This window comes from Tachysurus vachellii, chromosome 3 (genome assembly GCF_030014155.1).
Source record: "Tachysurus vachellii isolate PV-2020 chromosome 3, HZAU_Pvac_v1, whole genome shotgun sequence".
NCBI lineage: Eukaryota > Metazoa > Chordata > Actinopteri > Siluriformes > Bagridae > Tachysurus > Tachysurus vachellii.
In genome coordinates, this window is record NC_083462.1 from 6,739,154 (window position 1) to 6,754,751 (window position 15,598).

At 41.4% G+C, this 15,598-nt stretch overlaps 2 protein-coding genes across 4 annotated transcripts in view; one reads left to right on the top strand and one right to left on the bottom strand.

Annotated features, from left to right (window-relative positions):
- The window catches only part of jarid2b (jumonji and AT-rich interaction domain containing 2b), a 110,812-nt gene extending 102,708 nt beyond the window's left edge, over nucleotides 1-8,104 (top strand). The window contains exons 10-18 of the mRNA XM_060865565.1: nucleotides 106-224; nucleotides 1,153-1,223; nucleotides 1,360-1,474; nucleotides 2,571-2,676; nucleotides 3,591-3,773; nucleotides 3,906-4,036; nucleotides 4,511-4,688; nucleotides 5,114-5,221; nucleotides 5,704-8,104. Of these exons, the coding sequence (XP_060721548.1) occupies nucleotides 106-224; nucleotides 1,153-1,223; nucleotides 1,360-1,474; nucleotides 2,571-2,676; nucleotides 3,591-3,773; nucleotides 3,906-4,036; nucleotides 4,511-4,688; nucleotides 5,114-5,221; nucleotides 5,704-5,841 (1,149 nt within the window). The 3' untranslated portion in view covers nucleotides 5,842-8,104. The remainder of the gene's footprint in view (nucleotides 1-105; nucleotides 225-1,152; nucleotides 1,224-1,359; nucleotides 1,475-2,570; nucleotides 2,677-3,590; nucleotides 3,774-3,905; nucleotides 4,037-4,510; nucleotides 4,689-5,113; nucleotides 5,222-5,703) is intronic.
- A 1,613-nt stretch (nucleotides 8,105-9,717) lies between these two features.
- dtnbp1b (dystrobrevin binding protein 1b) overlaps nucleotides 9,718-15,598 on the bottom strand; it is a 28,408-nt gene continuing 22,527 nt past the window's right edge. For 2 of the 3 annotated variants that reach the window (XM_060865566.1, XM_060865568.1), the window contains exons 2-4: nucleotides 15,226-15,384; nucleotides 10,649-10,792; nucleotides 9,718-10,196 (exon numbers count right to left, since the gene is read on the bottom strand). In XM_060865566.1, coding sequence (XP_060721549.1) covers nucleotides 9,961-10,196; nucleotides 10,649-10,792; nucleotides 15,226-15,384 — 539 coding nt within the window. In that variant the 3' untranslated portion in view covers nucleotides 9,718-9,960. The remainder of the gene's footprint in view (nucleotides 10,197-10,648; nucleotides 10,793-15,225; nucleotides 15,385-15,598) is intronic. The other variant, XM_060865567.1, reaches the window with a different exon arrangement.

Consider the following 15,598-nt stretch of genomic DNA (forward strand, 5'->3'; position numbering starts at 1 on the left):
TCTCGAATCCTGCTGCTTATTTTATTGCTGCTAAGTTAATTATGCGATTATTGGACTGCGAAACATTTTCTGCTGTGCTTCAGTGTTTTTCCTCCTCTTTTGCAGCAAGAGTACTGGAGAATAGTGGAGCAGAGGGACTGCCACGTATCGGTGCATTATGGGAGAGTGGACACGAGCACACACGGAAGCGGCTTTCCTGTGGGCAAGTCAGAGCCTTTTTCAAAGTAAGAGCTGAGTCATTTATCTAAACGATGTGATGAAGAAAGACGTGCACGTGGCTGGCTAAGGTCAAGGAAGGAGAGAGAGATGAGCAAGACAGACACAGACTGAGAGAATGAGAGTGAGACAGACTGTGAGACAGAGAGAGACAGACTGTGAGACAGAGAGAGACAGACTGTGAGACAGAGAGAGACAGACTGTGAGACAGAGAGAGACAGACTGTGAGACAGAGAGAGACAGACTGTGAGACAGAGAGAGACAGACTGTGAGACAGAGAGAGACAGACTGTGAGACAGAGAGACAGACTGTGAGACAGAGAGAGACAGACTGTGAGACAGAGAGTCTGTGAGACAGAGAGTCTGTGAGACAGAGAGTCTGTGAGACAGAGAGTCTGTGAGACAGAGAGTCTGTGAGATGGACTGTGAGACAGAGAGTCTGTGAGACAGAGAGTCTGTGAGACAGAGAGTCTGTGAGACAGAGAGTCTGTGAGACAGAGAGTCTGTGAGACGGACTGTGAGACAGAGAGTCTGTGAGACGGACTGTGAGACAGAGAGTCTGTGAGACGGACTGTGAGACAGAGAGTCTGTGAGACGGACTGTGAGACAGAGAGTCTGTGAGACGGACTGTGAGACAGAGAGTCTGTGAGACGGACTGTGAGACGGACTGTGAGACGGACTGTGAGGGAGAGAGTCTGTGAGACAGAGAGAGACAGACTGAGGTTTGTGTCTCTCTCTCTGTCAGTCTCTCAGAGTGAGAAAGAGACTGACTATCTCTGACTGTCTCACTGACTGTCTCTCTCTCTCTGTCTGAGAGAGGCACATTGACGTTGTGAGACATAGACAGAGTGACTGTCACAGCAGAAGACAGATGTTGACTGTGCAGTGGATTAGTATGTTTCGTCACCTCTGACTTTTTCCTCCTCTTTTTATTTAGACACGGATGGAACCTCACTGTCCTCCCTCACAACTCCGGCTCCATCCTGCGTCACCTCGGTGCCGTGCCCGGTGAGTCTCCACCTGCTGCTACATGCCACAGAAACAAGAGGTTCACACCACAGACTATTTATATCAACTCCCCCTCCCTCTCTCTCTCTCTCTCTCTCTCTCTCTCTCTCTCTCTCTCTCTCTCTCTCCCTCTCAGGCGTGACTGTTCCCTGGCTAAACATTGGCATGGTCTTTTCTACCTCATGCTGGTCACGAGACCAAAACCGCCTTCCATACATCGATTATTTACACACTGGTGCTGACTGTATTTGGTAAGTTTTTTGCAATTCAGGGGAAAAAATATCTAGCATGATTCATTAAAGGGGCAGTTTGTCATATTTATAGCCCCCTGCTGTGTGGAGTGTGGAGCGAGCTGAATCCTGTCAGTCCTTCCTGTTCCCTAAACACCACCACTGAGCCAGTTGAAATTCTGATCAATTAATTATCTTTTTTTTTTTTTTTTTTTTTTTTTTTTAGCTCATTTCTGGGCCAGAAAGATCACAAACAGAAGCTTTAATCAAAGGAAACTATGCAGAATCTTTACAGAACGAATTCGCTTAAGTGAGATAATGCGCAAGATTTTAGATCATACAGCACTTTTTTCCTTAAGTGGTAATTTCACAAAGAACTTTTACTAAAACGTGTTTTGTGTTTTTTCTCTGGAGAAGAGCACGTCATTAAAATTTCTTTTAATCTTTTCATTTTCGAAAGTACAAGGATAAAAAAACCCACTCGATATTAATACTGCAAGACGGTTTTCCATCACTGGATCTGGTCGAGGTGTTTGTTATACACAGCCTTATTTTGTTATATGGCTACACACACACACACACACACACACACACACACACACTGTATAAACACATAGGGAATAAATATGAACTATCTTCAGTGTTCGGATCAAAGTCATAAAAAAAACACCGTTAATTAGCAACAACTATTAAAAAAAAAAAAAAGTTGAAGCTGAGTGGTGTATATACGACAAATGATACCGTTAGTGAAGTTGTAGTAGTGTTCAGGATTTGGTGAAGGGTTCAGTGCTACAGCTGTGTAGTGCATCATGTATTATAGAGAGAGAGCCATGCTGAGGAACTCGAGAGGAAGCAGGACTCTGTGGGAAAGCATAACTGATCACAGCATGTGCTGCTCCTCTGAGACTGTGTGTGTGTGTGTGTGTGTGTGTGTGTGTGTGTGTGCGTGCGTGTGCTGACTCATCAAATAAAAAAATAAAAAGCCAGTTGCTATGGTAGCACACAGCTAGCACAGGTGTGCTCCTTTTCTCTTGTGACACACACGCGCACACACACACACACACACACACACACACACACACAGAGCTGACCTAGAGTTTCTCACTGTGCTCTTCAGGTATTCAATTCCTGCTGAGGAGAAGGCTAAGCTTGATAAAGTAGTGCACACGCTGCTGCAGGCTAACGGCACACCGGGACTCGAGATGCTGGAGAAGAACGTAATGGTAGGGAAAATTACACACACACATGCACACACACACACACACGCTATTTAATAATACCAACTACACACACACACAAAGGAAATAAGTTTCAGAGAAACTCATGAATACTCAATTTTCTATCTTTGTTTTGTTCCAAGCTCTCTGATCATACACACACACACATCTCCAAGTACTGTACACACCCACACATACACTTGCATCTGTGCCTTAAATCCCAGTATACACCATCCCATAATATTGACCCCTTCAATAAACCAGTAGCAAAACAAAGATGATTAAACAATTGAGGTTTTCTACAGAATACAGCTTTAATAATAGATTTAATTTTGTTATAAATACTGATAATAACAACCAACATCTCCACAGACCGAATCAATCTAGTGGTTAAAACAGTAACACACACACATCCAGTGTGTGTGTTGTGTTCTTCTTAAACAATATACACAGCCCAAACTTTAATACTAATGCCACTAACACATTAATGAACCTTATTAACCCTTGACGTATTATTCAGTTGTTTGTTGAAAAGCTTATTAATGATTCAGCAGCTTGTGTGGACAGACTGTTATAAATAAATCGACATGAACATATTAACACTCTGTGCCTTTAAACAAACCGTGACGAGCCAAACTGTAATATTAATATGTAGTACAGAAGGATTCAAGCGTCGTTATTGTGATGATGATTAATAATATACTATACGGCAAAACAACAAAAACACACACCAGTGATATTTCAACACCAACAGCCATAAATGGTAATGTGTTTGTTTTTGTGTGTGTGTTTGTGTTTGTGTGGGTGTTTTGTATGTGTGTTTTTTGTTTGTGTGTGCGTGTGTGCTGTTTGTGTGTGTGTTTGTGTGTGCGTGTTGTTTGTGTGTGTTGTGCGTGTGTGTGTGTGTGTGTGTGTGTAAGATCTCCCCTGAGGTTCTGAGTCGTGAGGGGATTAAAGTTCACCGCACGGTGCAGCAGAGCGGACAGTTTGTGGTGGTTTTTCCCGGCACGTTTGTTTCCAGGGTGTGTTGTGGTTACAGTGTGTCAGAGACGGTGCACTTCGCCACGCCGCAGTGGATGAACCAGGGCTACGAGGCTGCCAAGGTGAGACACTTAACTCTGCCATCTGCTGCCACCTGCTGGACAGATTGGTTACAACAACAGGGACACCAACAGTCTGGATATTCACTGTGTGTGTTTGTGTGTGTGTGTGTGTGTTTTTCTCTGCTGGATCAGGATCTGAAATGCAGACACATCGCTAAACCCTTCTCCATGGAGAAGCTGCTCTACCAGATCGCCACGGCCGAGGCCAAGCGAGAGAACGCACTTCTGCTCAGTACAATCTCCTCTCTTCTCAAAGATCTCAGGTCAGCACCTCACACAGGTTCATTTCTCCCCAATTCGCTTCAGTTCAGTTTGTGTGTAAAACACTTAACGATGGACGTTGTCTCAAAGCAGCTTGGCAGAAATATAATTGGTCTAATTGCTTTTTAACTTGCAATCTGATTGGTCAGGAGGTTAAAAGCAATGTGCAGTGCTGGAGGTGAAAAGTCTGCAGTGCAATCAGTGAAGATGGAGTCATATTCTTTCTCTAGTGAGAAACGAGAGAGAGAGAGAGAGAGATGACGGGTGATGGAAGGGAATAAAAAGAGAGATTTTATAGAGAGAAAGTGTAATGTAATGAATTAGCTTATTAATACACTTTATTTATAAGGGTAAAGCTAGCGCTATGTTACACATCCTCTGGTGACGGAGTTGAAGAGTTCTTGTTTTTGCTTCTTTAAATGTTATACACTTGTTTAGAGGAGGACTGAAGTGTGTGTGTGTGTTGTTGATTGCAGGAACATAGAGATAAGGCAGAGGAAGGAGCTCTACGAAGCCGGTCTGCTCTCCTCTGCTCGCTACGGCGCTCACGATAACGGCCATGCAGACAACAGGAAGAAACCACGCAAGTGGCCGGTGCTCGAGTCGTCCGAGAGACGGTGCCAAATGTGCCAGCACCTCTGTTACCTGTCTATGGTGAGACCACACACACACACACACACACACACACACACACACACACACACACTTAGAACAACAAACACATCCTGCATATGAGTGTAAAAAAAATGTTTAATGGAAGCTATACTCATGTTTAAAAGGTTTGAAATGTTCTAAACATAAAGAAACCTTATTATATTATAGTGTATAAATATATTCTATATGTTATAATATTAAACTTGATTAAAACAAAATATATTACGGTCAGTGGAAAACTGAGAAATCCCTAGATTTGGATGATGGATATTTCTGTAAATATTCAGCTATATAGTGTAAAGTTATTGAAGTGTTGTTGTTGTTGTTGTTGTTGTTGTTGTTATTGTTATTATTATTATTATACAAAGTGTCAGTCGTGCTTCGTGTAGAAGGAAAGTGGGGACTGAAAGCCGGCTGTGTTTCAGGTGGTGCAGGAGAGCGAGAACGTGGTGTTTTGTCTGGAGTGTGCGCTGCGCCATGTGGAGAAACATAAATCCTGCCGTGGACTGAAGCTGATGTACCGCTATGACGAGGTAAACCTCACCAGTCGTCCATGTAAACACAGTGTGAGCCTGCAGGGGGCACTGATGAGCCGGGTTTACTGATCGTCATGTGTTGTGTTGGCTCCGGTCGCGTGTCCTTTGGCTTCAGCGTATCGGTTACGTAACGGAACTGTAACCCGAGACGTCACCCGTGTCTTTTCCTTTACAATCCACCGCTAATCATGTTCACGTTCTGATACCTGAAGCCAAATGCTGCCAAATGCTGTAAACGTAAACGAAGCTGTTGGTGTATAAAATCTGCCACTTCTGCATCATCTGCTTTGTTGCATCTACGTCACAACCGATTTCGCAATTCTGAGGTTTAAAGTCGCAATGATCTTTTATTATTTTATTTTTAAATCAAGGAATCAAGCTTCCATGATTAAAGCAGTGCTGATGATGATGATGATGATGGTGATGATTTTCTCTCTTGTTCCTACATCCTGTGTTTTCTCCTCATCATCTTCCTCCAGGAGCAGATCAACAGTTTGGTGAACCTGGTGTGCTGTAAAGCCACGAGCAGCTCAGCAGAAAGCTGTAACGGTTCCAGTCCCAGCAAAACCCCGAGCAAACGCCGCCCGGGAAAAAACACCACGGTCGCCATCTCATGAGAGAGAAAGAGAGAGAGAGAGGGAGAAGAAGAAAGAGATGGAGACCTCCTTCTCTAAGCTCCTGAGTTCTGCCTTTAACCAATCACACCCCTCTCTCTCTCTCTCTCTCTCTCTCTCTCTCTCTCTCTCTCTCTCTCTCAGACACAGATCTTCTGCCTCCTACATTACGGCGAAACTTGCCATGTGCGAGCGAGCTGCCTTTTTTGCACTAGAGCGAAAGAAGGTTTTTTTTTTTTTCTTTTGAGTTGTTTTTCTCTTAGTTAGCATTAAGCGGCGTGCTCCCTGGTCTGATTAAGCGAGCGAACGAGACAGACGGACAGACAGACACACACACGTCATCCTCTTGACCCCTCCCCCCCTCCTCGGCCCTGTCGACTGCATACACACTCAGCCTGAACTGTGAATCGAGACACGTCGGTGCTCTTCTTTTTAATTGCTTAGAATTTTTTTGTGTCAAGATTCCAGAGACTCGTCTGGCCGTACGCTCGGCCCGGACCGCTTTGTTTTTTTATTTCTTCCCCATTTTTTAAAAAAAACAAAAAAAAAACGAACAAGTTTGACCTCAGAGTTAGTTGCGAGGCGAGGTAACACTTGAAAGCGAGACGGTTTTATTCGGACGGGTGGAGACGTGACGAGCTCCTGCGCTGACACTAGCAACTCCTTAACTGTGCCTGATCTTCAGATCTTCAGCCGAGGAGCTCGTTCTGATTCTTTGGTGCTGTTTTAGTTTCTTTTTATTTTATTAATTGTTTTTTATTTTTTTTTTTACATCAACACAACAAAAGTAAATGAAAAGGAGTGCTATCTGCTTTCAGAGGCTTTCCGCTTCGACATGTGCAATCGTGTTAACATTCCACACTTCTCAACTCATCTGTACCAGTTAACATTAAATATTATTGTTCTTCTTATTATTATTATTCTAATTATTATTATTATTATTTTTATTATTATTATTATTTGTGATTTTTTGGACTTTTTTTTTGTCCCATTTCATTTTGGATGATCTCAGTAGAGCCACTAGATAGAGGGTGCATAATGTGAAATAGTTTGTTCTGTTGTTTTTTGTTTGTTTTGTTTTTTTTTCCCTCTAATTTTTCTCATGACTGATTTCTCAAAGGATCCCATTGAGGACTTTTTTGTTGTTGTTTTGTTTTGTACATAATCCTGTAAATGTGTTTAAAATACTTGAGCCTCTGCGTGGAGGTGCCAGAAAGAGGAACCAAGATGAAAAGCACGTCATGAAGAAACAGCCTTACCTTTCCGTTTCTTCATCTGGTCTGTGTGCCTGTGTGTGTGTGCCTGTGTGTGTGTGCCTGTCTGTGTGAGGTGTGTGTGTCGTGTGTGTGTCGTGTGTGTGAGATGTGTGTGTGCCTGTGTGTCTGTGTCTGTGTGTGTGTGTCTGTGTGTGTGTCTGTGTGAGGTGTGTGTGTGTGTGAGATGTGTGTGTGTGTGTGAGATGTATGTGTGTGTGAGATGTATGTGTGTGTGTCTGTGTGTAAGATGTATGTGTATGTGTGTGATGTGTGTCTGTGTGTGTTGTGAGATGTATGTGTATATGTGTGTGATGTGGTATGTGTGTGTATATGTGTGTGTGTGTGATGTGTACAGGGTTCCTCTGGCATCTTAGAGAAAATCTGAAGTGCTGCTTAATATCACTGATAATAAGATATGGAGTAGCGATGCCCCCCTCCCCCCACCCCAGGTCTCTTGGTTTCGTTTTTTTTTTTTTTTAAGTTTTACTTTTTTAAAGAAAAAAATTAGACAAAAAAAAATTGACCTAAACAAACAAAAAAAAGGTTTTTACATTTTCATTACTGAAAATTCCACAATGTAGTAGCTACTCATGTTGCACTGAGCTTGCCAGTGGTGACTGTCAAGGGGAAACAAACCTATAATCCAGTTTGATGCTTGTCGTCTGTTCCAGAAGACTGAACTGTTTTAGGACTATTTAATGAAAACCAAGTCAGGTTTTTTTTTTTTTTCTCAACAGGAATAAAAAAACATGGTTGTCGAGTTTTTATGGCCTTACTATGTATTTTATTCACGTTTTGCTGTTTGTTTGTTTTTTTATTTTATTTTTTGTGAAAGGTTGTTTGACAGATTTGCTCAGCGTCTGGCAAAGTTAATTTATTCGCACTGCGTCTCAGCCTTTTACACACACGGGAAGATTAAATGTTTGTTATATTGCCATTTTTTATTTTATTTTATTATTTTTAAATTTTCAAGTTTGTACTCAAGGTTTAATAAAAACTTATGGACAGTTTTTTGAAGCCTTTTCTGTTTGTTTGTGGAATATTCGAGATGTTCCTCTCCCCCGAAGTCCTGGCTCATGGGCTCGGTGTAGGTTTGTGTTGGAGTTTGTATGATCTTGAATTTGCAGTTTTATAAATCTGTTCTTCCTCCCAGTGGTGTTGAGTGGTGTTGAGTGGTGTTGAGTCAGAGTTTAACATGTCCTACAAGACAAGCAGGTGAATTCTCAATATGTTAGAAATCAGTTGGTGAGAAATATCCAGCTGAGGTTCTGCAGCATGGAACCCAGTACACACTGTGCTATCCCATAATGCAACAGGACTGGAGCGGAAGGTCTTTCACAATCAAAAATATCTAAAATATCTAAAATATCAAAGAAAAAAATCTAGTAAAATTGTTCACAAACGTTAAACATGAAAAAAACCAGCTGTCTGTGTGATTATGATGACATCATAAGTCACATGACCGATACCAACATGGCGGATGAGATCATGTTCTTACTACACGCTTTTAATGATCATTTTGTACTGTATCGTCACGAGCGCTGCGTGAGGTTGGGACACACACACACACACACACACACAGCGTCATCACGGATTTCAGGAGCTTTGTTGCGCTGGAACGGTTTTAAACCTTTTAGTTCCAGTGAAGAGAAATCTTTAATCTACAGCATGCAGATGTTTTATACAACTGTGTGCTTCTATCGTTGTGTTGAGGTTTTGGAGACTATCCATATATGGGTGCGATTGTCTGGGGTGCACATATTTATGCTCATATAATGTAGAAATGTATTATATCAGTTGAAATGGAAATGATTATTAGTTGTGTTCATAATTTGAGGTTTGTTGTTTGCCTTCAAAACAAGTTTCAACAAAAAAACTGACTTTGTACTAGAACGTCGCGAGCCGTTTCGCACCATAGCGTACGGTATGAGATGCGTCTTATGTCTGGCTGTGTGTTGATCGCTTCTGCTGACCACAGGCGCTTATGTTCTGTCTTGTTCTTCAAGCGAACGCACAGTAATGTAACGGGATATTAGGTCCGTGTTCATGTTTATAGGTTCACTAGATTTAGAGGTTGGGATTCAACAATATTAGGATAAATCATCCATCCATCCATCTATCAATAATCTGTAGAACGTCTCCTACACGAGCTTGTGGGGAACCTGGAGTCTATCTCAGGAGACTCAAGGATACAGTGGCAAAGCATCATAGGACAAAATCTTTCACACACTCTACAAACAATTTCGAGATTCGAATCAGCCTACAGGACGTTGCTTTGGACTGGGAGAAGAAACTGGAGATTCTGGAGGAAACCCCCAAAGCAGTGGGAGAACCCCACACACTCAGTCCAGAGATGGGAATCAACCTGCAACCCTGGAGCTGTGAGGGAACCACCACAATGAGGTCAGGATAGGATTTCCACCACTGACACCAAATAAAAAAAATGGATTTAGCTTTGCTTCATGAACCCTGCTTTAAGAAGCACCGTTTTGTTTTCTCGACATTTTCACAGAAGGATCTTTTAAATGTGCAGTTCAGTGCCTCGGGCGGTCCTGCGATTTCACACAGGACGCTAGATCACTTCGGCTCCGGTTTAGTCCAACTTTTCTTTTTTTAATGAATCATGAATCATGAAAATCAGACTGACAGCTCAGGTGACGCTGCTTTATATAAAGCGAGCAGGTGGACTCATCAGCTGGAATGGGAGATAATATAATATAATATAATAAGAGGATCAGATAAATGCTGCATGGCACATACTGTACCAGGGGATTTCTGTACAATACAAAACCTCATGAGATCATAAAATACCACAAGACACACACACACACACTGAGGGTGGAGCACAGTTTTAAAAATCGTTCGTCTATGTGGACGAGTCACGATTTGCACAGTTCTTGGACGGTTGATCTTGTCCTGCTTGTGGGATCTTCTCCCTCTCGTCCCTGACTCCGCCCCTCTCATCCTCATCGTCCTCTTCCTGGGTGTCCTGGCTGGCCGAGTCGGTGCAAGTGGAAGAAAGCGAGGCGAGTTTGTGCCTCAGTTCGGCCTGTGTCGGGACCTGCAGGGTGATCTCGGCTCCGAAAGACTCCACGTCCGGTTCTGGAAAAAATAAAAGAGAAAAACAGATTAAAAGGTCTTTCAGGAAGGACAGGAGTCATTTTCTGTCTCTAGAGGCCATAAGCTCTTCTGATAATCCTTTAATGTAATTAGGACTAATTGGAAAGCCTGTCCATGCCTCCTCTAATCTCCCCTCCTCTCCTCCCCTCCTTTCTTCCCAGGAGTCGGATCTTCCTGGAACACTGTAAATGTCAGCTCTGATTTAGAGGCTGAGAATGATTAACGTCAGGAACATTAGTAGGAAATGTCTGAAGAACCAGAGTGACCAACCATCACAAACATCTGCTTTATGCTCCAACTGCACCACAGAAAAATCAGCTGATCACAAAATAAGATAAATGTCATGAGATTTTATTTAAGTATTAGAATCATAAAATCGCTACAGTCCGTGTGTGTGTGTGTGTGTGTGTGTGTGTGTGTGTGTGTGTTTTTACCCATCATGGGTGAAGCCACGCTGTTGTCCTCTGCTCCAGAGTTGAGGAAGACATCCAGGGCCTCGTGGTCAGACATGTCCATCAGGTCCATCTGCTCGAGCATGTCCACATTTACCTCCATGGAAGACATGCTTCCTATTGGCTCTGTCAAACCACAGGAAGTGTAAACATCACTTCCTCTTCTTGTATTTAAATTATCCCACCATGACACTACAGCAAGTACAGACATCCAGAAGGAGGCTTTTTGTTCCTGCAGTGTTAGGTTTTTCCTGTTCATCTAGAGTAGAGGATGTAGTTTATTCTCAAGCCTACTAGAGATTATCAACAGAGGGAAAAACACACGTCTTACACTGAACTCCAACACAGAGTCCTGACTGAATTTAGATCAGACTCACAGCCAGAAAATCATTTGTTTCTTTAAACTGATTGATAATGTCCCATAAGTCCATTTCCAGATGTATTTAAAAGTCATTTTAATATGATTAGGCATGAGTTTTCATTTTTAACTAGCATGCTAGCCTTTCCTGTAGATGTTACAGTAAAACACAGTTACTCGCCCCCTACAGGTAGGTAACTGTAAATACAACACTAAACAAAGATGGTGGACTCCTGGTGAGAATCATGAGTCACTCCAATGATTTCTGTTCAATCTTTTTTTTTTTTTACAGGAAAAGAGCCAAACAGGTAAATAACATAAAAATCCCAAAGCATAACATCTAACATGTGCTTTTTTTTTATATTGTTTTTACATAAGCAGCAACTTACGATGAACCGTGTAGAGATCATGACTCCTGTAACAGCAATATAGCCAATGAACACTATTGTTACAATTTGCATATTAAGTTCGAAAAATTATTTTTTGTTCTTTCTGTGCAAGCAACAGACTTCAGCTCTTGGTGAAACGGGTACATACTGTTCCTCACCATACAAACCTAATAGAGGCTCAGAGATGAACAGTGTGTTCCTTAATGTCTGAAGAAAATGAGTTTTAACACAATGAGACGTGTTTGTACCCTGAAAGATAAACATTAGCACCACTTCTGTGAGCGGTGTTTTAGGATACGAGGAAAAATGAGCCTGGAAAAGAAGCCTAGTTTTGTGTTTAGCTTGAAATTAAGCACCACATGTGTGTGACATGGTAATATAGTGAGTAATATTTGGTGAGTGTGAGTGTGTGTATGTATGTGTGTGTTAACATTACAACAAAGTCAGCCTGACTACAGGTACATGCTGTTAGTACAGACATCACATACTGTGTGTGTGTGTGTGTGTGTGTGTGTGTGTGTGTGACGGAGACGGCGGCAGGGACAGCACAGAGCTGCATACCTCAGGGATGAGTTAAATCAGGGCAGCAGCAGGAGGAAGGAGGGGAAGGACAGCAGAGAGAAAGAGAGAAGGGACGTGTTAGCTACGTTCACACACGTGTGCTCCTCCACATCGTGAGCTATTCTGCTTTATAGAGCAGCTGCAGATGCTCCACTTCAAGGCATGACCATCGACCGACTTCTACAAGCTTCGCAGCACCAGAGGAGCAGCTGAGAGAAGCTTTCCTCTGACTTCCGATTAGTCAGAAAATAAAGATATGATATGACTGTTCGTATCTGTTTTTTCTTTTTCCTTTTCAAAACGGAATGTTTGTAAAAAGCGCTCAATTATTGTACTTGTTATACAGTAAGTATATAATTACAATAGTTATATTATGCATGTACTTGTTTTTTTTAAGCATGCTATGAACACATCTGTTTACATCCAGATCTCCTTACAGTTTATCTCATTTTATACATCTTGCTCAGGGGTCCTGTGGTGATGTCTTGGTGGACCTTGGATTCGACCTTGCAAGCTTCTGATTGGTAGTCCAACACATCTACCACACCCCCACTAAATTATTTAAGCAGTACAGAATGAATTCTCACTTCTGATTGGTCAGAAGGTTGCTGTAGTTTTACAGTATTTTAATGCACTCATTCTTCTGTGTTATTGTAAAGCATGTAACAGTTGATTTATTTATTTATTTATTTAGCGTGTTTACTCTGAAAGAGTCTCCATTATCAGCATGTATGAGTTCCGGTGAGGAAATGCTAGTTTGCTAGCTGCTACAGTGTTAGTGATTAGAGTAACTAACTTGTTTCAAGGACTTAAATAAACACCAGTACAATATTATTTAATAATAATGATAAACTGGGAAACTTTTTTTGGGTTTTATGTCTTATAGTACATTACATTTACGTGTGTTAAGGTCCAGCAGGAAGTGAAAACTTCGCAGCTAAAGTTCCAAGTGAAATCGCAGCATCACCTGCTCTTGATTTTTTCTGTATTTTTTATTCTTATCATTTCTTGAGTGACCCCATAACCTATTTTTCCTATTTTTTTTTTTAAAAAGAAGCTTTCATATTTTTTATCTCATTATTTGAATGTCAGTCATTATGTCTCGATATTATCTCTGGAATATTAAATTAATAATGAGTAACTAGATTTGTAAAGTTCGTCGCAAAAAACTTTGATGTTGGCTTTGACGAGGCAAGTATTAGCAAAGGCCGGTGCTTTTTGGAGGAAAGTGGACAAAAGGGTCAGTGTTACTTTTGGAGGCAAGTGGACATAAAACTTGTGAAATCTAGTGGAGCGCTAGGGTGCCAAAACATTTGGAGGCAACTGTAGACGAGCATGTGACGTCATCAGAATACCTGTGAGGAAGTTCCTCTCATTGTTCTGAGTGTTTTGATATGTCACATGTCCATGTTCTAAAAAGTTTTTTGATTTTGCATATTTTGGGGGCGGGGCTGCGGAACAACCAAAAGTTTGGTGTAGATAGTTTGAAAGCTTGCCGAGTTATAAACCTCCAAAGTTTATAATGGGAGTCTATTGGAAAAAAGGCCAATTTGAGACCTGGTACCGGAAGTACCGGTACTCGGATCGCTTAGAAAAGTCATAGCATAAAACGTCCAGGGTCTACAACATATCCGAATTTGGTGCATGTGGCTCGAAAGCCCTAGGAGGAGTTACTCTTGATAATTTTTTGTCTAAGCTTAAATAGGAAAACAGAATGTTGGCTTCTACAAAGCGACATAATAATGAGTTAGTAAGTCGTTATGAGTTACTAAGCCAAAATGACCGGTGTCTGCAATTTAATTATCTGCATTTTCTCCTTTCTCAGCCCTCACTGTCCACCATGCCTTGTGTTCCAGCACTGAGCGGTTCAGCTGCTCTCTTACACACAATTAACACGAGGGAAAAGTGCACAAGTGACAAAGAAATGACATTGAAGACAGGGCCAGGATAAAGGGTTGCACAGGATAAAGGGGTGCTGAGCTTCATTCTCAGTATCAGCCAGGATAACAGCTCTCTGGGAAGGCCAGTCTCCCTGAATTAAGAGTTCTACACACCCAAACGTCTGGGTACTCTGAAAAGGATCATGATATCTGTTCTGGTTATATTGTGAAATGTACTGAACACAATAACAAGTCATTCATAAATCATAGACGTTAATATTGGTTATATATTTTTTTTTAAGCCATGACATCACTGAATTAGTATTATTTACATTTCAAGTCAAAAGATTTTGCACCCCTGGAGTTTTAGTACAGTTTAATCACTACTATTGCCACAGACCGACAAAAATTCAGAACCGCAATTATATTAGGCATTGAGGAGGGCTAAATGTTTGCGGAACATATTAACTCTCAGTGCGACTCTAAATGCCCCCTGTCTGAGCCCGTGTGGAGCTGTGAGGTGCAAACAGAAAATAGGTCTTTAAAATATTTATCTATGGATTGATGCTTCTTCTCCAAAAATAAACATCATTCCATGCACAAACTATAATCTTAAATAAATTAATAAATAATAAATGTTATTATTAAAGACATCAAAAAACATCAAGCTGCCAAATGAATCCTGACCAACTCTTTAATTTCTCCAGTATTTACTACTGATATAACTTATGAATGACTCCTGACTGACTCTTAAATGACTTCTGAACAACTCCTTTATGACTCCAGTTTGACTTGTGAACAACTCCTGACTGAGTCTGGAAAAACTCCTATCTGACTCCTAAATGACTCTAGACTGACTGACAAACGACTCCTGACTGACTCCTACATAATCCCTGACGAACTCTGGAACAACTCCTATTTGACTCCTAAATGACTCTGGACTCACTTGTGAACGACTCCTGTCTGACTCCTACACAATTCCAGACCGACTCTGGAACAAATCCTAACTAACTCCTGGATTGATTCCTGAATGACTCCTGACTTGACTCCTGAATGTTTCCATTGTTTAGTTCGGTACACATTTAATAGTAAATGTTTCTTGATTCAGTTATACGTGATTCAGTTATAACGTGATTTAGTTTCTCACGTTAGAGTATTTATTTAGAGTAAGCCATTTATAAAAGATGTAAATATGACATTCACAAACGTTTGATTGTCAGTGTAAGTTACTGTTCATGTAGGGATCAATGAAACCAGAGTACAGTTTGTGGTGACGTTTGAACCCTGTACAGCACATCTACACTATAAGCTAATTAGTATTTGTGTGTGAATAATTTTCCTCACTGCATTCCCTCTAAATGTTTCGTTCACCTCTCCTCTCTGCGATCTGCAGATAGCTGGTGGACAGGTAATGCTCCATGTCTTGCTGAAATGCCTCCTCGAAGAACTTCTGCCTGTCTTTCAGCTTCACCTGCTGATGTCCTGACTCTGCCTCTGGAACCTTCTGAGCGTGCTCCGAGTCCAGTTCCGCTGTGATTGGAGGAAACCCGAACAAAGCACAGAGGTAAAATAACACGTATCCTGCCCTTATCCAGAACTTCATCTCAGTCATGGCCCTGGTGCAAGATAGGAATATGATGGGACCCAAGTGAAGTGCATGACATCTGAATGCAAAGAAATAAGGAGACACTGATACAATACTGAATAATATAACAGTGATGAGATACCGGTATAGATCACAGCA